This window comes from Tamandua tetradactyla, chromosome 10 (genome assembly GCF_023851605.1).
Source record: "Tamandua tetradactyla isolate mTamTet1 chromosome 10, mTamTet1.pri, whole genome shotgun sequence".
NCBI classification, from domain to species: Eukaryota; Metazoa; Chordata; class Mammalia; order Pilosa; family Myrmecophagidae; genus Tamandua; species Tamandua tetradactyla.
The window spans coordinates 101,959,687-101,983,556 of NC_135336.1; the positions used below are offsets into that span (position 1 = coordinate 101,959,687).

The window sequence follows — 23,870 nt, forward strand, 5'->3', positions numbered from 1 at the left end:
CCCCAGACTGTGTTTTACAATTGAACATTGTCCAAATCATACTGCACCAAGTATCTGTGCCTGAGCTCATGTAGGAGCTTAGCCCAACGTTTTTATGTTATGTGTCATGAGAAGCCTTCACTTCAAGTGCCTAGTAAAGTATCATAAAGTTAAACACATACACACACAACAAGTAAAATCAGTCTATACTCTGATTAGTAGAATGTAGTGCAATGCTGGCTCAATGTCAAAGACCCTTGCCAAGAAGTGCCTTGCTTTCATTTAACCCTACAAAACAGGCTCGTACAAACCTCCAGGGAGAAGAAAACTGAAGGGTAAACCCTAAGCCACAAAATGCAGTTGTTTTTGGCCATCTGAGAACTTCATAGAAGATGAGCTTGTGTCATGCTAGGGAATGGACACAAGATCATCCCTTGACCAAAGGCCCAATTTGGGACTGTGTGCCCCAGGAGCTCTTGGAAAGCTCCTTGACTTAAATCCAACAGAATGCCAGGGAAGCTATGAGAACCCTGTGCAGAATGTGTCTTGTACTCAACAGCTCTTCAGTTTGAACCTAGAGACCTAGAGGGTGCCAAGAGCTGTAGCAGGTCCCCATCGATTGAAGACAAAGGGCTTCTGGAGCAACAGAGTGGAGCACTGTTGGTCCCAGAGGATGTTCTCTCCCTGGGGAAGTAAATGGAGCAATGATGCATTCTGCACAACTGACCAGGGACCATAATGCTTTCTGGGAGGGGCATTTCCCAGGGGGTGAGCTGCAGGCACTGCAGTGGGATCTTCTGGACGGACTTTGGGACACATTGTGTGCCTTGCCAGATCCATCTGGTGAATGAAGGGTGCTGGGGGCACATTTGTTCATCCCAGGCTGGGCTCTCAAAGGCCCAAAGATTGGGAGTTAAGAAGGAGGGAATCTTGGAAAGAGACGGAACGGTGTTGATGGACCTTCACTCTGAGTCTTTGCCATTATTATTAACTTCCAAGAGAAGCAGCACAGAGCAGTGGAGGGAACCTGGTATTGCCCCATGGATTCTGAGAATGCTTGATTTTCACTCCTGCTCTCACATTTGTTCAGCATGAGCCTGAGGACAACAGTACCTCTTGAAGCAGATCTTTCTTCTTCGGTAACATGTGGATCAAAAAGTCCCCCACTTCATATGGATTCTGACCACTGAAATGAGGAATTAGGGATGTGAAACACTTAGGACAGTGGTGCAGGGGCTCAGGATGATAGCTCTTATTACACGGGGCAGCAAGAAGGGAGTAGTCAGTGGTTGTTTCTAAAGCTTGGATTCTAGTTTGAATTTGGAACACAAGGGATCTCGTCCTCACTCTCCTTTCCCTTCCCCCCTCCTGGCTCCCCAACTTCTTTGTACGATTCTCAGCAATGTCACCCAAAGATCCTTCAAAAACTGCCACTGCAGGTTGTTTGAAGTTCAGCTGGGTGGGCCGTAAGGTACCCCTCAAACCGCTGGGCACTCTTCTTCCAGGGTGCTCTCCAGAGCCTGCCAATAGGTCAACAGCGCTGGAGGCTTGATAAAATGGCAGGCCACAATCTTCTTAAAGCGACAAGGGGAAAATTGCAATCCTTCTGGGAAAAATGTCTGCTCTGAGTGAAGCTCTTCTAGTTTGATATTCAACTTTTCAAGGCAAAGCCCCACAAAGACATCTTCTAACTTAATAAACGGGACACTCCCGGAAATATTATACACCTGACTGGCCACATCGCTAGAAAAAACATAGCCAGTGCCAGAGCAAAATGGCGGGTACTTGTCCCATGGATACTCATATTTGCTGACAAACCACTTATTGACCTTTTTCCTAATGGGAAATTCATTCATTTTTAAGAAGCCAGTGAAAAACCGCGTCGTTCTGTTTTTCTTGAGAAGCAATTCAGTGAGATAGTAGATGTTTATGAACATGTCTGAATCTGTCTTCATCACAAAGGATGCCTCAGGACAAAAGTGGTGGACCCACTCAATGCCCATCATGGTCTTCAGGGTCAGATTGACATACGCGTCCACGAAGTCCTTCTGGATGATGTCGCGGTGTTGCTGGCCTTCCTGGGCCACCACCCTCATTTCCTCCTCAGTGGGCGTGGCTCCCAGGAGAAAGAACGTCTTTATCCGTCTGCCTTTCACCACCCTTTCCCTTCCCCAAGTCATCCGGATCGCCATTCGAGCAACCACCTGCTTGTGGGATGAAGTCACCAGCAGGACAAGGAAGGGGGGGTTGTGCTTGCAGTCTATTTCCGGAATCTGAAGGAAGTTTCCAATTTCTTTCTTGAAAATAAATGGTACTTCTTTCAAAGGAGTCAGCGTGTACATGCTAAAATATAAGCAGAGCGCCCCAAGAACCAGAAGAAAAATATACATCCATCTCATCCTCGATTGAGCCATCTGAAAGAAACAAAACCAAAGAATTAGATCCAAAAGCATGAGGGCACATTTAGCTTTACTTTGTGGGAACTGAGATGGGAGGAGAACCCATGTTTCATGAATCCTGTTTCAGAAACTCTGGAAACTCCTGGCATACCAATGTGGAATTCTCTGGTTAAAGAATTAAGCAAAAGGTAGTCCCTGGACTGAAGAGTGTCCCCTCAAATTCATGCCCCCCAGAAGCTCTAAAAATGACCTTATTTGGCATAGGGTCTTTGAGACGTAATTAGTTAAGATGAGCTCCTACTGCACTAGGGTGCTGCTAAATCCAATGACTAGTGTCCTTACAAGTAGAGAAAACAAAAATATGGACACACACAAGGGAGACGGCCTTGTGAAGATCAAGGCAGAGACTGGAGTCAAGGAACATCTATGAGCTAAAGGACACCAAGGATTGTTGGCAAACACCAGAAACCAGGAGAGGCGGGAAACAGATTCTCTTCCAAACCTCCAGAAGGTATCAATCCTGGTGATACCATGATTTCAGACTTCTCATCTCAAGAACTGTGAGAGCTAAGTTATTGATGTGTTAAGCCACCCAGTCTGTGGTACTTTGTTACAGCCACCCCAGGAAACCAAGACAGCAGATTTCTAGCATCTTTTGCTCCAGTGTCTAAGGTAAAGAACTCAGGGAGTCAGCACTGATCTAGCTCTGCCACAAGTCAGCCCTAAAACTACGGGGGCCTCAGATTCTTTATCTGTAAGTTAAGATAAGGGGCCAGATCTCTCACAGGGTCCTTCCATGTACTTCTAATCTTAATGTTCTATGGCTTCAAGATGGAGTTCAGGTAGAGGACCTGCAAGGTTACTAATCATCCTAAATCGAAAGGTGTGAACCACTTCCACATCTTCATCATTATATTGCTCCCAGAATGAAACCAGACACATTTCCTGGTTTACATCACGACCATGGAATTCCATGTGTGCTACTGGCTGTCATTACTTAGTTTCTCAGGCTATTTTAAAAATCTCTTCTCTGATTCTTTCACCCTTTGCCCAGTTGTTCTCAGTGAATCAGGGTTGTCCATGTTAACCCTCTAACATTAAAGCAAATACCTTGCTTTTTGCTGAGTAAGACGAACCTCTGGTTTGAACGCTAAGCCATGGGGTTTCTACAAAGAGGAAATTTGTTTTGAAGAGCTGTCAGTGTACCATGCTTGGCACCACCAGGTCCTGGACTTCCTTCATTTGCCAAAAATGATGATTCTGTTTAGTCAGTGTACCATGCTTGGCACCACCAGGTCCTGGACTTCCTTCATTTGCCAAAAATGATGATTCTGTTTACTCAGGAATCACTAGAAGGAAAAACCAAAAGAACAACATCATTCAAATTACTCAGCTCTCTCTGGTGGGTCTTACCACTTGCTGGGTTCTAGTGTCCATCAGCTACCTACCTATGTGACCTTGAGTGGGCATTTGAGCTCACTTTTCTCATCTATAAAATGGGGACAGTGGAGGCAAGCAAAGTCCATCCACTGCAGGGTTCACCTGTCAGCAATGGTAAAACACACAAATATCTGAAACTCCTTCTGCAGCCTGGGATTGGATGGCACCTCAGCTTCTGAGGACACGTGCTGGACAGACCAATTTCCCATCCTGATAATGATCTTCTCTACAGAAAACAGTGGGTAGCCATCACTTAAAGGTTTAGCATAGGGAAAAAATTCATCAATTCTTGACTGAGCATAAGGGTCTTTAAAAAGTCATTGTAGGTGCAAGGAGAAAGGTGCTGGCAAGGAAAGAAATTGGCGGGGAGGAATGAAAGAAGAGCAGGGTTTTTTGATGGCAAAAGAGTAACTCAAAATTTCATTAACTTAAAACTGACTTCCAAATAAATATATTCACCAGAAATGAAATAATCCTGGTGCTTTCCTGAAGGTGCTCTCGGGCAAGCTCATGTTCTTCTCAGCTCTGCAGTGGGGCTCCTGACCAGTCAGAGTTCCCGTGCACTTCAGAGAAATCGCAGCTGGAGGCAAATGGACGGCAAGAGCTCATCAGAACGGTGCTCCGGGGGATGATGAAAATCCTATTTCTTCTTTTCTTTATGAGACTATTTGTTTTTGCCTGGTTAGGGTTTGCAATTTATTTTGGCAGGGGAAGGGGTGCATTTTTTCCCCACAATACATTTTAGAGAGAAACATGAAAGCTAAATGCAAGGGAAAGATATTTCTCTGCTTGCTTTCCAAGCTAGGTAATTTTGTCCTTCAATGTGTTGCTTCAACACTGAACCTTAACGTCCTTGTTCTCTTCCACGTGCCTTTTCCCAGGATCCTTCCCACAGCTCTAAATCCCCGGGGATGGATGCCTGCAGTGGCCACTGCACTGGTCTCTCGCCGGACACCAATATGTGTCCTGGGACGCACAGTGAGCACCGCAGTGACAGGCAAAGTTCCCTGGGGCAATCTGTTGTCATGCGCAACTGGAATGCTTTCCCATTTGAAGTTAACAAGAATCAAACCCTCCAGAAATTACAGCTCAGGATCCCCATTTCCAATGCATTGTCTTCGACTGAGTCTAGAACATGTGCTAAGAAGACCAGGGATCCAACCTGCGGAGGGCATCTGGCACATTCAGGAGTTGTGTGCTGGGACAGGATGCCTGTGGGAGAGGAGGGGTATGCCTGCCCAGCCCTCGCCTTCCAGAAGCCGACCAGGAGACAGGAACACTTAGCACAAAGCTCCAACACCTCACCCAGGGTAAGGTGATAAAGAGACACTCTCTCTGCTTTGGAAAGCCCCACTTCCCAACACAGCTGGAGCCAGCTGTTATGGAACAGAAGCTTATTGAGCAGTTTACTCATTCAAAGCTTTGGTGTTTGACCTATGAGCAATACAGACACAGGTATGGAGCCCTATAACTGGAGTTGATAAATGCTGAGCATGAATCATAAACAAATACAAGCCCCAGGTATGGGCCCCTCCCTTCCTCCTTCTCCACCAGTTGCTCTCTGCTAACATCACCTTCTTCTAGCTTCAGCTCCATGCATGTGCTGTGCATCTTCTGGACTGGGGGTGCATGGTGGACAAAGTATATGACTCTGTCCCTCTTAACACCTCCAAGGGCTGTGCCTAGGTTAGGTGCTGGGAACAGGTTGAATTCAAGTAGAACAAGAAACAGGACACAAAGCCAGGGGCCTTGGACTGGCTGAGGGAGACCCAGCAGACCTGTCCTAACTACCTCTCTAGGCACATGGCAGGTCCTGGGGCTCAATCCAGGCCAGGGTGGACAGCCCCCCTGTTGCCAAGAGACAGTGTTCAGAGACAAAGGAATCAGAAGTCTACATCCCCCAGGGCTAGAAAGCCCAAGGGACCATCTGGAAAGTTAAGCTTCAGGGGACTGGAGAGGAGGACCTCCTGGATCTGAAGGGAAAGATCTGGATTTAGAGTGGGTCCACTCTGGAGTGAGAACTGACCAGTGTCTCATGTCAGCTGGTTAGGCCATGGGAGGGACACGGTTCTCAAGCTGGCCCTTGAAGGGCATGTGTGATCTACCACTGGAACCAGAGGGGGTGGGAATTCCAGGCCAAGGGGGCTGCCTGAACAACTCGAGGGTTTCAAATGTCAGTGGTTATTAGAATCACCTGTGAAGCTTATCAAAAACACAGATGCAAAGGTTCTATCCCATGAATATTCTGATTAAGTGGAGGAGAAAGTCCCCTGCCCAGGGAGGCCACAATGTAGACACGAATGAGAAGGCACTGAGCAGTCCCAGGTGCCCTTCCAAGGCATCAAGGAGATGCAACCACAAATGAACTTCTCTTTAATGGTCCACACCCACACCGGGCTAAGGCTCTCAGCTCCTACCTGGTGTTCTGCTCCTTTGCCATCAGTGAAGGGCTAAGTGTCAGTGTCTGAAGCCAAGGAGCAGTGAAGCTCCTGGAAAGAGACCTGCATCTTCTGAGCAGCCTGTCAATGATGCTTTGACAGTAGTATATGTTGTTCAGGTGGTAAAGAGATTCCTCTGGAAGCATGCCAGAGCAGGAAGAGGTGTAGGACACCACCTGAAGAAAACAGCAGGAGTTAGACCCTCAAGAATATACCCCATACTCTCAGTGGAGCAAAAGGAGGCTGAGGGGCTTGAGGTACAGAGTAACCATGATGGGCAATTAAGGTGAAACCAGATGATTCCTCCAAGTTAGATGGTGGTCTGGAAAAATAGATGTTTTGTACAAAAGCTGAGGATTTCTACCCAATCTTTTGATATTCTGACAGTTTTCTTGACTAGAGGATTCTGCATAAGCTGATGTGCATTTTAAATCTCTGATGACTTGAAACTCTTATGTACCACAGAAAAATCATGTTCTTCTAATCCATTCTTGTGGGTGCAGACTTATTGTTGGCTGGTATCTTTTATTATGTTGTTTCCATGGAGATATGACCCACCTAGTTCAAGGTGGGTCGTATCCTTTTACTGGAGACCTCAATGAAGAGAATAAAAGACAGAAAACATAGAGAGAGTTCAGAGACAATACAGAGAGCTGAGGAAGAAACCAAGTGAAGAACACAAAGGGTGAGAGATGCCCTGGACACGTTGAGAGGAGACCCACAAGACACAGAGAGCTCAGGGAGGTGTCCCTAGAGTAGTAGGCAAGGATCCACAGAAAACTGTCATAAGGATAGAAAAATAGAACAGTGGAGCAGAATAGACAGCCTAGTAATAGACCCCTAATTAAATGGTCCTTTATAAAGGATAAATGCATCCCAACAATTTTGTGGGGAAAAACTGATATTTTCAATGCATGGTGCTGAGGCAATATGGTATACATATGGAGCGGGGGTGGGAGTGTCTGACCCCTACCTCACACCACACCCACTAAATCCATATGGATTGCATATATGAACGTGAAAAATACAACAATAAAGTTTCTAGAAGAAAAACTTTCTGACCTTCTGCTAGGCAATTATTTTTTAAAAGGGCACATAGAGCACACCATAGAAGAGACTGCTCAAAAGAACTTCAAAAGACACCCTCAGGAGTGTACAAAGGCAGACCACAAATTAAGAGAATACGGTAGCCATAAGTAGGTCAGACAAAGGACTGTTATCCAGACTATATCAAGAACATCTACAAATCAATAAGAAAAAGACCAAACTTCACTTCATTTTTAGAAATGAGTTTTGAACATATATTTCACCAAAGAAGATATCCAAATGGCCAAAATCACAAGAGAGGTACTCAACTTCATTAGTCATTAGGGAAATTCAAATAAAATCTCAATGGAATACCACTATCATCCACTAGAGTGACTAAAATTAAAATGGTGGTAAAGTCAAGTGCTGACAAAGATGTGAAACAATTAAAGCCCCTTACATCACCAGTGAGTGCGTAAACTGGAATGCTCTGGACAGTTGCCTCTACTTTGGCAGTATCTACTAAAGCTAAAATATATACCCCATGACACAGTTATCCACTCCTGGGCACATACCCAACAGAAGTGGCTGCTTATGTCCATGGCCAAGAAGGTTCACAGCTGCATTGCACCTCATAGCCAAACATTGTTGGATTAAACTCAGTCCAATTCAGAGAGAGAAATCAGTTATTTGACCAGGGAAGTTTAATATAAAGAATTTTTGTAAACTATAACCAGGGATTCAAGTAATGATGGATTCATAGTAAGAACTAGAAAGAAGTATAAAGAATATAGAAATAGCAGAAATTCAAAGTAGCTGCTATAGCTAGGGCTGAGATTAACCACCCAAGGAAGAGCCCCCAACTCCAGGGTTGAAATCAGACATCACTGGAAAAGACATGGCTATGGTTTACTTAATAGCAAAGAAGTCACTCTCATGCCAGCCACACAGGCAAAACTTGCTAGATACCTGCCCTGTGGAACATGTCAGAAATCTGCTCTTTAGTGTGTCAGGAAAAGCTGTCCAGGAGGTGTCTAATCAGTGCACGCTGCTATAAAACCATCAAGGGGCTATACTAGGAGAAGCCCCAAGATCCTGCCAAGCAAGCACCTCTGAACCCTGAAGGAAAACACCTTTCCTTCTGCAGTATCTCTCCAATGGCCTCTACTGACAAAGCTTCAGGGCCAGCTGGCAGAAGGAAAATATTTAAAGGACCCTGATCCACTTTCACAAAGTAGTCAAAAGTGAATTTAGAGCTGAGAGCCAATAAGTCATCAGCTGCTGCAACTATAAGCAGGAAATGTCCAAAAGCAACAGAACGGATAAATGGAATGCTACCCAGCAACAAAAAGGACAGACTACTGACATGCACAACGACATGAACTCATCTCACACATGTTATAGTGAGAGAAAAAAGCCAGACATATAGTGTTACGTTCATATAAAGTTCAAATCCAGGCAAATTTATCAATGACAACAGTCAGAATACCGGTTACTTCCAGGACTATTTCTGAAATGTGTGCTGGAGTAATAAATACACATCTTTATTACTGTAATAAATACAGTAATAAAATACACATTATTGCATTTGATAAAAACAGGCAACAGCCACTCAGCTCTGAAGGCGTGATGGACTTCACAAGGCAGGGAGGTACACTCAGCTCCTATGACCTGGCGCGAGAAGACGGGACAAAGCTGCAGACGCCCCAATGCAGGGTCAGTGTCGATGACCACAACGCAAGGAAATGCTGAGTTTCAATTTGAGGTCAGTGAAAATTCAGATGTAATTTTTTCCCACCCAAGTTCTCAGACCCCAGGTCACCAGTCCTGCTGCAGAAAGCCATGGTGTGCCGGCCCCAGTGGCAGACAAGCACGCGGGGCCCCAGAGCGAGGGGCAAGCGCCAAAGCCGCTGATGACAGCGTTGCTGCGGAAGCCGTCGCCGTGGTTGTACAGGGCGCCGGGTGACATCACCCCACCTTTCCATCATTCTAGGAAGGTCTATTTGGTGTTTTATGATCTGTGCTCCCCCTCTGGCAGTCAGGGCTGGGTGGAGTGCAGTGGAGGCACTTGTGGGTCACACATTTCCACCATATTTTGGAGGGTTTATTAAAATATATATATATTTTTTTAATTTTATGCAAGGATGGTGATAGTGACTGACAATTTTTTTAAATTTTCTTACCTAGAAAAATATATCATCAACCCTATTTCAGCCTCTCCCTTTAAAAAAATTTTTTTTCTAGTATATCCCAGCTCCCTGTGGCAGCTCAATGGGGACCAACAGGAGGCATCCTGTGCCTGTGTCCATTCACTCTCCCTGACCTTGACTCGGGGGCAACAGCTGGCCTGTTGTGGACCATACAGAGCCAGAGTCTAGAGGAGTCTAACTCTTAAACAGAGGCATTTGGAGGGCACTAGTGGCCTCCCCTCTGGGGAGAAGGGAATTGACAGTGCCCCATGCCGGTCAGGGATGGTTCCTCTCTCTGCCTTTCACGTCATCTCTGGACAGCTGAACCAAGAACTGTGAACAAAAGCCCCATTCAACTTCTATTTGCCCTGGGCTGAGGGCAGTTACATTAGGAAATCTCTCTCATAGTCCTGGGCCATCTTTTTATGTATATATATATATATATATGATTCATTCTGTCAATCTGTCTATCTTGATTGGGGGCATTTAATCCATTAACATTCAATGCTATTACTGTATAAGCAATCCTCATTTGAGTCATTTCATCCTTTGGCTTTTATTTGTCAGGTCTAGTATTTTTCCTGTGTTTAATTATTTTAGGTACCCTTACTGACTGTGCTGGTTTGAATCTGTCCTGTACCCCAAAAAAGTCAAGTTCTTTAATCCTCATTCAATATTGCTGGGTGGGATCTTTTTTATTGTTCCCATGGAGAAGTGACTCACCCAATTGTGGGTAGTAACTTTTAATTAGATGGTTTCCATGGAGATGCGTCTCTACCCATTCAATGTGAGGTTGCTTACTAAAGTCTTTTAAAAGGGAACCATTTTGGAAAAAGTTTTAGAGCCAACAGAACCAACAGAGCCCACAAAGGGACGTTTGGAGATGCATAAAGGAAACACCCCCAGGGAAGTTGCTGAAGAAGCTGGGAAAGAAAGCTTGCAGACATCACCATGTGTCTTTCCAGCTAAGTGAGATACCCCAAACATCACTGGCCTTCTTGAACAAAGGTATCTTACCCTAGATGCCTTAGTTTGAACATTTTTACAGCCTTGCCTTAATCTGCACTATTTCACAGCCTGAGAACTGTAAACTTGCAACTTAATAAATTCCCCTCTTTAAAAGCCATTCCATTTCTGGTATATTGCATTCCAGCAGCTTTTGCAGACTAAAATAGATCTGGGCACTAGAGAAGCAGGGTACTGCGGTTTGCAAATACCAAACATGTTGGAACAGCTTTTTAAATGGATAAGAGGAAAATTCTGGAAGAGTTCAGGAAGCTTGATAGAGAAGGCCTAGAATGCTTTGAAGAGACTGTTGGTAGATGTGTGGACTCTAAAGATACTTCTGAGAAGGCCTCAGACAGAAATCATGCATGTATTATTGCAAACTGGAAGGAAGGCGATCCTTGTTTTAAAGTGACAATGAATTGAGGAAAATTGACCACTGGTTTTAGATGGAAAGCAAATCTTAAAAAGCATGAGCTGGAATACTCAGCAGAAGAGATTTCCAAATTAAATATGGGAAGTGCAGCCTGGCTTTCCCTTACAGCTTATAGTGCTATGAGATGGTAAAAAGATACTCTGAGAACTGAACTCTTGGGGACAAAGAAACCAGAAATTGATGTTCTGAAAAATTCTGGGCTTCCAGAAAGGGAGACCCCAGAGAATAGTGCCCAAAGTGAGGATTTAACCAAACATGGAACCAGTTGGCCATTTCTGAGAAAGCAAAGATTGGAGATGGAGTTATCCAGAAAGGATCTGTGGAAAGTCCTTTTATCTGATGGGCACAATCCCAGCAGACTGTATAGAAAACTAACAAGAGTGTTGTAGGATCTGTATAAATGGAACCACTGCCAGTCTGGATAGAAGGGATGGAAAAGGGACAGACTGAAAGAAAAGTGGCTTCAGAGGCAAAAATGACAGAAGCCTCAGAGCCAACAGAAACTTTAGAGCAGAGTTAACACAGATGCTGACACTTAGAGAACAGAGACACACATGTTAGGAGATGCTTGGAGCCCAGCAGACGTCACCATGAGGTGTTAAGCCAGAACCTGGAGAGAGCTGAGGGAAGCCAAGAGATGAAAGCCAGCCCTGGAGAAGCAAAGTGAGGAACCCCCAACAGGAGCAGAGGCTGAAAGCATCTGCCAATGCCTCAGCAAAGCTCTCCCTTTCCTTACTGCTTGTGGCACCCATGGTTTTGTATTTTATTACTTTAGTTAATGCCACTGTGTTTTATTAATTCTTTGGGCAAACCCTGGAGCACTACCCCCTTTCCGACTAGTCCATAACTCCAGAAAGATAGCAAAGACCATTTTCTGAATTTCTCACCGTTGTAGCATGCCCTGCTGTACTATATTTGGCACACAGAAGCTCAAGGAAGATTGTTGAGCGAATAAATGAGAAGTAGTAGAAATACCCACATCTCCGAAAGCCTAACTATACTTCTTTGTGACTTGAATATGTTTTCATACTTGAAAACAGATGCTTGGCTCATAAGTATCTCCTTGGGATGAATTTGTTTTGCAAAATTGTTCATTGCCTTATGTACATACATACATTTCACAAGTCTGCTCTTAATCCTCAGAAGAAACTGAACCTGTCTTCTGCCAAGGGAAGAGGAAGCAATATCAACAGTTTCTGTCTTGTTGTTCACACAGAGAGGCAAAGTGTGCTTAGCGAGGCAGTATTAGCATCTGTCAAAAGCGCAGGGACGTGTGCATGGGTGGTTCTGCAGGAGAATGCGGAGGAGCTGGGTTTCCTTCCCGGACTCTGCACCTAAAAAAAAAAAATCACAGGGGCTTCACTAAGTTTATTTTTCAAAAACTCAAAACCTCCAGATTGTTCCTATTCCAGATAATCACTGAAACCCAGAGGCACCAGTTTCTCAGGGACATCAACCAGCTGCATCCCCCTACCCCAAAATGTCACACCCTTTTTCAATATAAAAAAGTTAGACAGTCATTACCCTAATATCCCTGAAGATTGGGAGAAGGATCAAATGAGAGGGAGGAGTTGTAACAGAGAAGACAGGATTTAACAAATGACTGTGACTACTGAATCACTATATGGGTATTTCTTGTTTATCTCTAGTGAATTAGAACGGCTAGAAGGAAATATCTGAAATTGTGGAACTTGTAACCCACACCATATTTTGAAATTTGCTTTATAGCTACTTACTAAACTGTACTTTGAAATGTATCACTTTTCTGTATATATGTTACTCTTGACAATAAAAACTGGTTAAAAAAAAAAGCATGGGGGCAAAAAGCACCTCCTAGCTTTCCCCTGTCAGTGGGAGAGTTTGTCATACTACGGATTCTCTTTTCTCTCTCCTGAAAATGGAATTATAAAAAAACACGCTGGTAGTGGTTAGAATGCCCACCTTCCACGCAGGAGACCTAGGTTCAACTCCCGGAACATGCATCCAAAAACAAACCAAAAAGAAACCATGCGGCGGGGTGGTGCATAGGTAGTTCAGTGGTAGAATGCTTGCCTGCTACGTGAGAGACTCGTTTTGATTGCTGGCTCGTGCACTTCACCCTTAAAAAAAATTCAATAAATGGTGCTGCAATAACGGAATACTCACATGAAAAAAGAATGAAATGTAACCCCCACCATACAGCATACGAAAAATATATAAACATGCAGAATCAATAAAAGAAACATTTTCATAAGCACGTCATTCCAGCAGTTTAAGGAGCAAGGACAAATGCGTCCATATGGCCACCACCTGCAATGGGGTGCAAAGGGAGATTCAGCTACCAAACTAAGATGTCATTGAGAACTTTTTTTCCTCTGGGGACCTTTACTTAAGAAAATAAAAAATACTAACAAAATATCATGTCCGAGGTCAGTCCAGTTGGGCTTACAAAGAGTCATTCCCATAACCTTTTGATCAACTGCCTGTCCTGTGGCATAGGAGACTTTCTCAAAGGACATCACACCTGTGGGAACTTGGCTGGAACAGCTGGTTCAGCAGCAGGTCAAGGGAAGTCAAAGGTCGGATTCCACCACTTTACTGTGGCCAGCAGAGGCCTGGGCAGGAGGCCCACCCATGAGCCCACTGTTGGATGCCAGCCTCACAGCCAGGTCAATGGCCTTCCCACAGACGTGAACAGGGAGAGAGGGAAACTTTGATAAGGCTTGAAACAGAGACATCACTGTGGGTTAAATCCACCAAGATAGGAAAGATTTCTGCCTCCCTCCAAAGGCAGAGAATGTCTTGTTGACTTTGTGGGAGAACTGAGAACATTACCTCCCAGAGGAGAGAAAAGGAAAAGCAAAAACATCAGCTGAGAAAACCGTCTTCGTCATTGGTTCAATCATGTAACTGAAGAAGGCAACTGCACTTGTGTGTGCTTGCTACCCACCGCTCCCAAACAGAGTCACCCGGACAGTCTGGAAAGCACCATTTGGGGCAGAATAGATTCTAACATCTTCCCCACTTCTGTATACAGTAAAATTCTCAGTCAAAGGTGGGCTCGACTGGCTCAAAGAGGTATGGCCAGGAGCAGAGATGACTCCCAGAGCGGGGCAGACACAGGCCTTCAGCAGAACTCAGGACACAGCCTGTACCCATCATGATTTAGGGAATCCCATGCCCACTGGGCCATGATTGGTGCTTCCATCCCCCTGGGCCTTGTGGTCAAGATGCCCACAGATGGGGCCAAAATGGCAGCTGAAGGATGAAAAGAAGGACGGACGGTGAGCATGACGCGATGGGTGACATGCCAGTTCTGAGGCGACCAGGTTTCGGGGCTGGGCCCCCCACTAACCCCTGGACGATCATAGCAAAACACTTTTTCTCCTCCAACTCAGGCGCTCAGTATAAACAGAGACCACCCTGCCCAATCTGAAGGTTGAGTAGGAACCAAACGAGATAATATTCATGGCGTGTGGTTAGAGGGTCGTCAGTGTTAGAACTTGACCCAAGGAATTCCTTCTCTTTGGAATATATGGCTTCATTATGAAGGTAAAATAATGATTCTGTAAGGTATGAAAAGCTGTCCCTTCCTTTGTTTTTTTTTTAATGTCATTCTGAACTTCACACTTGACATGGCAATGAAGTTGTCAGCTCCATATTGGTCATTTCCACAACAGATTATAATTTTACTGTAAGATAAGTAATTAGAAACTAAGAAGGAAAATTCATATGCGCACACAAACACTTAACACCAGCTAGAAGCGTACATCAGAAAGACAGGAGAATGCAGAGTCTTCTCAGACGCTTCTACCATCTCCCTCAACAAAGCCAAATCCTTCTCCAATCATTAGATTAAAAATATTTTTTTTCAATGGAACACATTTCATCCTTCCTAATAGAGTCCACTTTTTCATCAAGGAATTTATTTCCATGAGACCTTATCATTTTGAAGTGCAGTCTGGGCTTGGCAGGTAATCATTTAATTATTCGTTTTAGTTTCCTAGTCTACTCAAGCAAATACCATGAAATGTGGTCAGGTTAAGCAATGGGAATTTATTCGCTCACAGTTTGAGGCTGGGAGAAAGTCCAAATCAAAGTGTCATCATGGTGACACTTTTTTCCCCAAACACTGACATTCTAGGGCTGGCTGCCAACGATCCTGGGCTCCTCTGTTATTTGGCAAGGCACATGGTGGCATCTCCTGGTCTCTCCCTTCTCTTCTGAGTTCTGTTGATGTCCAGACTCTCTTGCTTCCCATGATTCTCTCTCCCTCCCTCCCTCCCTCCCTCTCTCTCTCTCTCTCTCTCTCTCTCTCTCTCTCTCTCTCTCTCTCTCTCTCTCTCTCTCTCTCTCTCTCCCTCTCTCTCTCTTTCTCTCTCTGAATTGCATTCCACTTATAAGGGACTCTAGTAATAGAATTAAGACCCATCCTGATTGAGGTGGGCCACACTTTAACTGAGGCAGCCTCATCAAAAGGTCCTCTTATAATGGATTCACATCCACAGAAAAGGATTTGATTGAAGAACATGTTTTCTGGGATATATACAGCTTCAAAACACCATATAACTTAAAAATGTATTCGAGAATTCTGAAGAGTGTATTGAATGGTGTTCCCCACAAAGATATGTTGAAGTTTTACCCCCAGTACCTGTGAACGAGACCTTATTTGAAAATAAGATTACAGCAAATGGAATCAGTTGTTACAGTGAGTTCATGTTGGAGTAGGGTGGGCCCTTAATCCAATATGACTGGGGTCCTTATGAGAAGGGAAGAGGAGCCCCAGACAGACACAGGGGAAAAGCACGTGAAGATGGAGGCAGATGCATCTACAAGCCAAAGAATGCCAGCAAACTCCAGAAACCAGAAGAAGCAAGGAAGGATTTTCTGCACAGGTTTCAGAGGGAGAATGGCCCTGATGATACCTTAACTTTGGATGTACTGCATCCAGAGTAGTGGGGCAATAAAATTTCTGTTGTTTTAAGCCCCCCTGTTCATGGGACTTTGTAATGGCCCTGGGAAACTAGGGCATGGGCAAATACTGACTACCTTACAACGCGGTTAGTCTGAGTTTTCATGGGCTGAGAGTCACGTAGTTCCCGCAACAACTCCAAGTCAGCTAGCATAAGGAAGAAAACAACCCCCAGGGATGGGGCGGGGCAGAACGGAGGGTATCACACCTCTCTCGGGTGACCAGCTGACCACAATGGGAGCGCTGTGGCTGCTGACCCTCTGCTCATTCTAGAGTGCCCTTCAGTGATTTCTATACTTAGCATGGCGGGGGAACGGGAAAACGGGCTAGAAAACAAGACTCCCTGTGTTGGAACCCTGGCTCTGCCTTTTACGAACAGCGAGATCTGGGGCAAGTTATTTAACTTCTCAGTACTTCAGTTTCCTTATCTGTAAAATGGGAATAACATCAGAAAGACCACCCTCCAAGGTCAGCTGTGAAAAGAGCTTCAGCCATCTTGATCAGCCCCAGAGGCTTTGCTCACGATTGCATCGTCTGCTCCAAGAAGCTCTGGGTGCTGAAGTCATGGCTTGTCACTTAGCATAAATGTGTGTTGGAAATGGGCTTTCATCGGTGAAATCAAAACCAGTTATCTAAAATATTACAGTGACTTTTTCCTCCCTTGGGTAAACAGAGTGGCCTTAAGACCTGTAGCTCAGGACAGCTAGGGAGGGAGGTTCTGTGGCCAGCTCCTGGACTGCAGAATGCTGGTCGCTGGGTGTCTCAAGCTGCTCACGAGGGTCCCAGAATCATATTTCCGGAACATTGTCCAGTTGCCCTCGGGGAACCCTTCTCGCCAGGTGGAGTCAGGTGGTAACTTGAAGTTTACAGGAGTTTACAAGGGGCATGACCCGCTTTGTTTGTTTAATGGATGTCTGTATGTGCAGAAGAATTTTCTGCAGGACTGCTCTCCTTATAAGCTGGAGGTGAAGCAGTTTGTGAGAGACTCACCCAGCCCCCGCACCTACGGGCAGCCTCATTAACTACCAAAAGCAAGAGTCCTCCATGGCTAAATCAGCTTGGGCCGACATGCAGCCCCACTCCTCTCCAGCATGCCCCCTCTCCTGGTCATACCACTCTCTCCTGTCAGCAGACAGAAAACGGAGAAGTGCCCCTCCCCCATGCTGATCCTCCCCCATGCTGACCACCCCCTCAGGCTGACCCTCCCCCAGGCTGACTTTCCCCTTTGCTGCCCCTCCCCATGCTGACAGCTGAACTGCAAAAAAGGCACCCATGCACCCCACTTGTTCCAGAAAATGGCCACAGAAAACCTCTAGTCCCTAACAGTGAATAATCCTTTCTCTTTTGAAAGGTCCTCTGATTGCTCACTGGTGGCCACACAGACAAGTGGTGGCAAAGTGTGCCCAGGATGAGGGCAGCAGAGCAAGGCTACGATGGGGGGTGGGGTGGGTGGGGTAGGGTGGGGGTGGAGGGTGGGGATCACCAGGTGAGGCTACACCACGGGTCGGGACAGCAATCGAGGAGCCTGGGAAAGCAGAAGGGGCCAGACTAAGGTTAAGCACCAGGTGTGCTTATTTCCTCCATATGATAGGAAGCACCAGAGAATTTTCTGTTGAGTGGCAAGATAATTGCATTTTACACAATCACTCCAGCAAAGGCTTGCCTAGATGGTACCTGACAGTTGTCTGGGACTTGTCGGGCTGTGAGCGTGCAGGTGGCTGGGCTCTGCCCTTTGGAGAGGCAAGGACCAAACTCTTTCTTCTCATGGACAATGAAGCCCCACGCGCCCCCACATCCCACCCTACCCCACGGGGCTACTGGGTGGGGTGGGCTTTTCCCCTCTCCTCCTTCACAGTCTGAAGCATGGAAGGCAGGTCAAGAGCCCCGTCCTAGTCTGCGGAGCTGGAATTGCAGGGACAGCCTAGAAAGAAAAGAGGAAGCAGACGGTGCTGTCCTGGTGTAGAACTCACAGCGTCCGATGTCATCACTTCTTAAATTTAATTCAAAAAGGATTTACTGATCACCCGTGTGCCCAGGCCTATTAGCAAATGTTCCAGAGGATCAAATGCAAAACTCATTTCCCTTGCCCTGGAGGGAAGTCTCCCTCTAGGAACAACAGAGGCTACTGGGAGGATAATTACAGTAAAATGAGTGATAAAGGCCACATAGGATCAAGCTAAAACTGTGTGTGGGGTGGGGAAGGCAAAACTATATGGACACTACAAAGGTCAGTGGTTGTCACAGATTGGGGGGGTGGAGTGGAAGGGAGGGGTGAACAGGTGGAGCCAGGGGCATTTTTAGGGCAATGAAACTGTTCTATATGATTCCATAATGATGGATACATGACATATGCATTTATCCAAACCCACAGAACCGTATGAACAAAGAATGAACCCTAAAGTAAACTACAGACTCTAATTACTAATACTGTTTCAGTATTAGCCTATCAGTTATAACAAGGCAGCACACTAATACAACATGTAACTAATAGGGGAAATTGGTGGGGAGGAGGGGGGATATAAGAACTCTCAGTACTTTCTGTAGACCTAAAACTTCTCTAAAAACAATATTTAAAAAAAAATGTAAGTGGTACAGGCTAGAAAGGCTATAAAAATTACATGAAACAGATTCATTCAGTCAAACTTTTCTGAGCATATTGTAAGCTTTCCAGACACTGGAGATGCCGATCCATAGAAAGGAATTCTGAGCCTGCCCTTGAATAGCTCCCAGCAGGCTGGACTCAGCATGCAGAAGCTGCCCTTTTCTCTGCCACATCTAACAATGTAGAAAATGCAGTAAATGAGGAAGCCCAGGGCCAGGTTAGATCTCCTCGGCTGGTGTGTGACCTCCAGTAAAGTCACACTGGACAGAGTCCCATTCTCCCCATCTATACGTGAAGGGATTAGATGGGACAGATAACTCCTGAGATCCTTTCTGGTTCTAGCATTCTGTGATTCTATAACTGAGGAGGAATTAGAAAAGACGACTGGCTAAAAAAAGCAAGTTGGCAAAGGTATGGTGTGACCACAAACCCTCAAGCAAATGGGCCAATCTGGCTCTAAACAGAGGTGCCTATCCCTTATGAAATGTACTGTCCAGGGCTGCTTGTAGCCCAGTGTCCTTTGGGTTTAACCACTTGGAAGCAACAACAGGGAGTCAGAGAGTAAGGGAAGGGGTTGGGATATTTATTCCCCAGGCTCTCCCCACTGACTTCTCCTGACTACATTTCTGTACTAAGAACCTTGGTTAACAGTCCACCCTTGAATAGCTGCAGCTCTTCCTGGGCTCTCAGTTCCATTTCCTCTCTCACCTCTTAGGGCCATGGCATGGTAACAGCTTCCAGTCACTGCTACTCCTCCTGTGTTTCAACATTCTTCCTTGATTTTATCTGTCTTCGGTTACCCCCTTTTTAGGGTACCAGCTGTTTCCTGAGGTCTCTGTCTGCTACAGGAAGGTAGCATAAGATTAATGAGTCAGGGCGAGCCACGGTGGCTCAGTGGTAGAGTTCTCGCCTGCCATGCCAGAGTCCCGGGTTCAATTCCCAGTGCCTGCCCATGTAAAAAAAAAAAAAAAATAGAACAGCAGGAATAACTGAAAACTAGAACTTCACATATTCTTTCTAAAGCCCAAAATGATGTGATGACAATGAAAATGCAATAAACCATTTATAGCCTTGAAAGCTTTGATGAATTTAAAAAAAGAAAGATTAGTGAGTCAGACTAGTAGGAGAAGATCAGCCATGGACCTCATTCCATGAACAATGTGAAGGGGCAAAAGATGGGGAGCTGATGGAACAGGTGCTCTCAGCAACAAACTTGGGTAGCATGTGTGAAATGGACTGGCGTGGTCACACCTCAAAAGGTGGGAGCTGGTTAGGAATCAACAGTAATAACTGGGGTGTGAGGTGAAAGTGGGAATGAGATGACTAGGAAAGAAGAAATATTATGAAGAGGACATGGCAGGACTTAGTCAACAGGTCATTATGGGTTGAATGACCCCTAGTCCCACGAACAAAGCCTAATTTGGAAACAGGATCTTTTAAGATGTGATTAGCTAAGATAAGGCCAAACCATATTAGGGTGTAGGAAATTTGGAAGAGGAAATCTGGACAAAGACACAGACAGACACCAAGGAGAAAGCCACGTGAAGATGGGGGAGGCAGAGACTGGAGGGATGCAGCTACAAGCCAAGGAATGACAAGATGGCCCGCCAACCCCAGATGCTAGAAGAGGCAAGGAAAATTCCTCCCTAGGGTTTTCAGATGTAGCCCGACCCTGCCAAAAGCTTGATGTCAGACTTCTGGCCTCCAGAACTGTGAGGTAATAAATCTCAGCCATGTGGTCTGGGTGCTTTGTTCTGGCAGCTCTAGGAAACTAAGACACTGGTACGTGAATAAGCAGAAAGATAAGCTGAAAAATCATTCTGAGTCTATTCTTCTTCTAGAACTATTAACTCAAATGTCTCTGGATTCTTCCTGTCAAACATTATGGACCTGAACCTTTCAACACCATGTGAAGACTGTTTTCTCAGCATCTGGCTTCCTTTCACCTGTACTAAAGACATCCTTCTAACTAATAATACCTACTCCATTCCTGCTAATCCCAGCTTTATTTGACCCATAAAGTTGTTCAACAAACTAAACATTCTTTTGCTTTTCTTTGCATGTGTCCAAGTCTTTCTTAAAACCCTCTAGGAACAGCATACATTTAATGTATGAGCAATGGAACAGGCCATTTCTCTTCCTAAAGGAAGCAGAGATCCTCAGGAAGAGTTAAGCTCCAATCCAGCATACCCACTGTGACTAATAATATTTGTCACCTATGAATAAAGCTGGGCTTCCAAGTCAGATGAATCATTCGTCACAGTCTGGGACTTAAAAGCAGGACATGAACTCTGAAAAATTGCTAGAAAATGTCACTAGCACCTGAGACCAAGGGAAGAGAGAAAAGAAATAAAACAGAATAGCCTTAATATTTGTGTATTATTTAACCTTATGTTTTAAATAGATGATGTGTTGGTTTGAACCTGTTATGTATCCCAGAAAAGCCATGTTCTTTAACCCTGATTAAGTATTGCTGGGTGGGACTTATTGATTAGGTGGTTTCCATGGAAACGTGTCTCTACCTGTTCAAGGTGGGGTTGCTTACTAGAGTCCTTTAAGAGGGGACCATTTTGGAAAAAGTTTTAAAGTCCACAAAACCAGAGACCTTTGGAAATGCAGAAGGAAAACGCTCCCGGGGAAGCCTTATGAAATGAGGAGAGTTGACAGAGGTGTTCTGGATGCCATCAGCTTTTTTTGAGCAAAGGAAACTTCATGTTGGTGCCTCAATTTGGACATTTTCATGGCCTTAGAACTGTAAACTCGCAACTTAATAAATTCCCTTTTTAAAAACCATTCCATCTCTGGCATATTGCATTCTGGCAGCATTGACAAACTAAAACAGATGGTATATTTACTGGATTCAAAAATCAAAATTATATAAAATGGCCTATCATGAAGAGTTCTAATTTCCAATATTTTCTGCACCCATCCCATTTTCTTACATGGTAAATCCAGCAGTTCTCAAACTTTGGTCTCAAATCTCTAAACACTCTGAAAAATTAGTAAGGACTGCAAAGAACTTTAAGTGGGTTGTATCTATTGATGTTCACCATATTAAAGCAAAACACAGAACTCTACCCTGATCAAGATGGTGGAAAGAGAAACTTCAGGGCTCTGTCCCCTCCAAGAAGTTTTGAATAGCCAGCAAGAACTGGCAGAAACATCTTTTTCAAAGCTCCAGAAAATAGCTAAAGAAGTATAGTAAAAGGGCAAGCACCAAATCATGAAAAAGGCCATTTATAGTGGCAGGATCTCATAGTGCCTTGGCTGGCCTTTCCCTCAACCTAATTGACTTGATGCAGATCCAACCCATGTACCCAATGGAGATGACTGGTCCTGGGTTCAGAGGGAGCAGAGTAACCCTTGTATACATACTGGGAGCATGTATATCTGGCCAAATCTGTCTGGAGGTGGCCTAAAGGACCTCCTGTCCCAGAGCTCACCATGCATGAAGAAAGCAGCTCATAGAGCTTTCCTGAAGAATGCTGCGGGAGAGATGTCAAGTGGCTGACTGGGGCAAGGAATTCCTGGCTGTAGGACATACAGCATCATACCTGGGACCATGAAGAAATTATTTCTTAAGGAAGAGGAAACATTTGTATCTGTGTAAACGTGGGAATTTCTAGAGCCAGGGAGGTCCCCTTACTGATGCTTGGGACTATCCTCTAAACTCAGTCTATGGATAAACTCTGAAGAGAGAACTCACACAGATCAATCCACAGAGTCTGGGAAAGGGGCTTTCATTTGTTCCTTCTTTTATTATTATTTTCTTTTGTTAGCTCCTGGAAATCAAGTAAAGTTCTGCTATGACACCAGCTAAATACAAGCTTAAGAAACAGTTGTCTCAGAGTCTAAAATTCCAGGACGGCACATTAAAGTATCAAAATATTCAGGTTAAAAAACATGCAATCAGGAAGCACTGACCTAGGCAAAAAAAATGATTAAGGCATTAGAAGCCATCAATGAGGAGGATCAAACCTGGAACATTCCAGACGAAGACTGGGAAGATTCCACACTTTTAAAAAGAGAGAGTAAAGAGATAATGAAAATTAAACGCAATACATGATCCTGGATGGGATCTGAGCAAGGAGTAGAAAACGCTCAAAAGGACATTATTGAGACACTTTTTAAATTACGATATACAGTTAAGATTTATATCAATGTTAAATTTCTTGAACTTGATAACTGTACTTAAGGTGGCTATATAAGTGAATATCCTGTTCATAAGAAAGTAGTATGTGTTCAAGTAGTGTGATGTGTGAAACCTCTCAAACATTCAGAAAATAGATAATAGATAGATGAAAGAGAGGGGAAAGAGGGAAGGAAGAAAGGAGGGAGGGAAGGAGGGAGGGAAGGAGGGAAAGAAGGAGGGAAGGAAGGAAGGAAAGAGAGAGAGAGAAAAAAAGAAAGGAAGACAGAAAGGGAAATAGATAAATGACAAAGGGTGGCAAAATATTAAAATTGGTGGATCTGGGTACCTGGGGGATAAGGGTAGGTTGGTGTACTCTGTATGGGGTTTGTATTACTTTTGTAACTGTCCTGAAAGTGTGAAAATATTTCAAAATAAATTTTAAAAAAATAAAAGAAAAACATAAATGTTACAAGCACTAATCCACTTATTCATTTAAATGAAACAATAATATTAATATACAATATATATTAACATATATAATATATTATATGTTAATTTATGTTAATATTATATAATATATTAACATAAACAATAATTCTATGAAAAACTCATTTTAAAAACATTGAGCTGTTTTCTGGGAATGAGGGGTTCACTGCACTCATGTTTGAGAAAATATCTGCCAAATACCCACATCTGAATAACCATAATTTGTCTGCTGGTCGTTCTTTCAAATAAAAATGGTATGTTGTGGGAAAAAAACACAAAAATCCAGCTAGTTCACCTGCAACTCAAACTATCATGCCACAGCCCACATTCTTCAGTGGGCAGCACTTCCCTTTCATTCCACGGAACATTTTTTTAAAGTTTACTTAAAGGTCAAAACTTAAGGAAATTAGCAATTTTTACTGCTTTTATCGGGGATTTTAAGCAAAACTGGCATTTTTACTATTGTCACTTAACTGCGAATGTGCGTCAATAAAGAACGCGGTAACTCCTAGCAGAATTCCAGGCCACTGCCTCGATTGACGTTAGGACATCAGCGGTTTTACCCACCATTGCCTTTCCACAATGAATGCCAATGTCAAAACGGACAAAAAGACAAACAGCACCTTTGAATTATGAGGAAAACACTTTCGATCTCTTAGGAAACCACTGAGGTAGACAACTGCACTATTATTCAAACAAGGAAGCCTCTGAACCTTGAGGGTCTCGTCCGTGGGTCTCCTCCTTGCCAACCGTCTAGTATTTGTTTGACTTGTGTGACTTATGACGG

The 23,870-nt window shown here is 44.3% G+C and overlaps 1 protein-coding gene across 4 annotated transcripts in view; it reads right to left on the bottom strand.

The window, feature by feature from the left end:
• Positions 1 to 1,188: 1,188 nt before the first annotated feature.
• LOC143648716 (beta-1,3-galactosyltransferase 5-like) overlaps positions 1,189 to 23,870 on the bottom strand; it is a 61,402-nt gene continuing 38,720 nt past the window's right edge. For 2 of the 4 annotated variants that reach the window (XM_077119040.1, XM_077119042.1), the window contains exons 2-6: positions 12,028 to 12,246; positions 6,236 to 6,432; positions 4,278 to 4,398; positions 3,489 to 3,727; positions 1,189 to 2,393 (exon numbers count right to left, since the gene is read on the bottom strand). In XM_077119040.1, coding sequence (XP_076975155.1) covers positions 1,458 to 2,393 — 936 coding nt within the window. In that variant the 5' untranslated portion in view covers positions 3,489 to 3,727; positions 4,278 to 4,398; positions 6,236 to 6,432; positions 12,028 to 12,246 and the 3' untranslated portion in view covers positions 1,189 to 1,457. The remainder of the gene's footprint in view (positions 2,394 to 3,488; positions 3,728 to 4,277; positions 4,399 to 6,235; positions 6,433 to 12,027; positions 12,247 to 23,870) is intronic. The other 2 variants (XM_077119041.1, XM_077119043.1) reach the window with 2 other exon arrangements.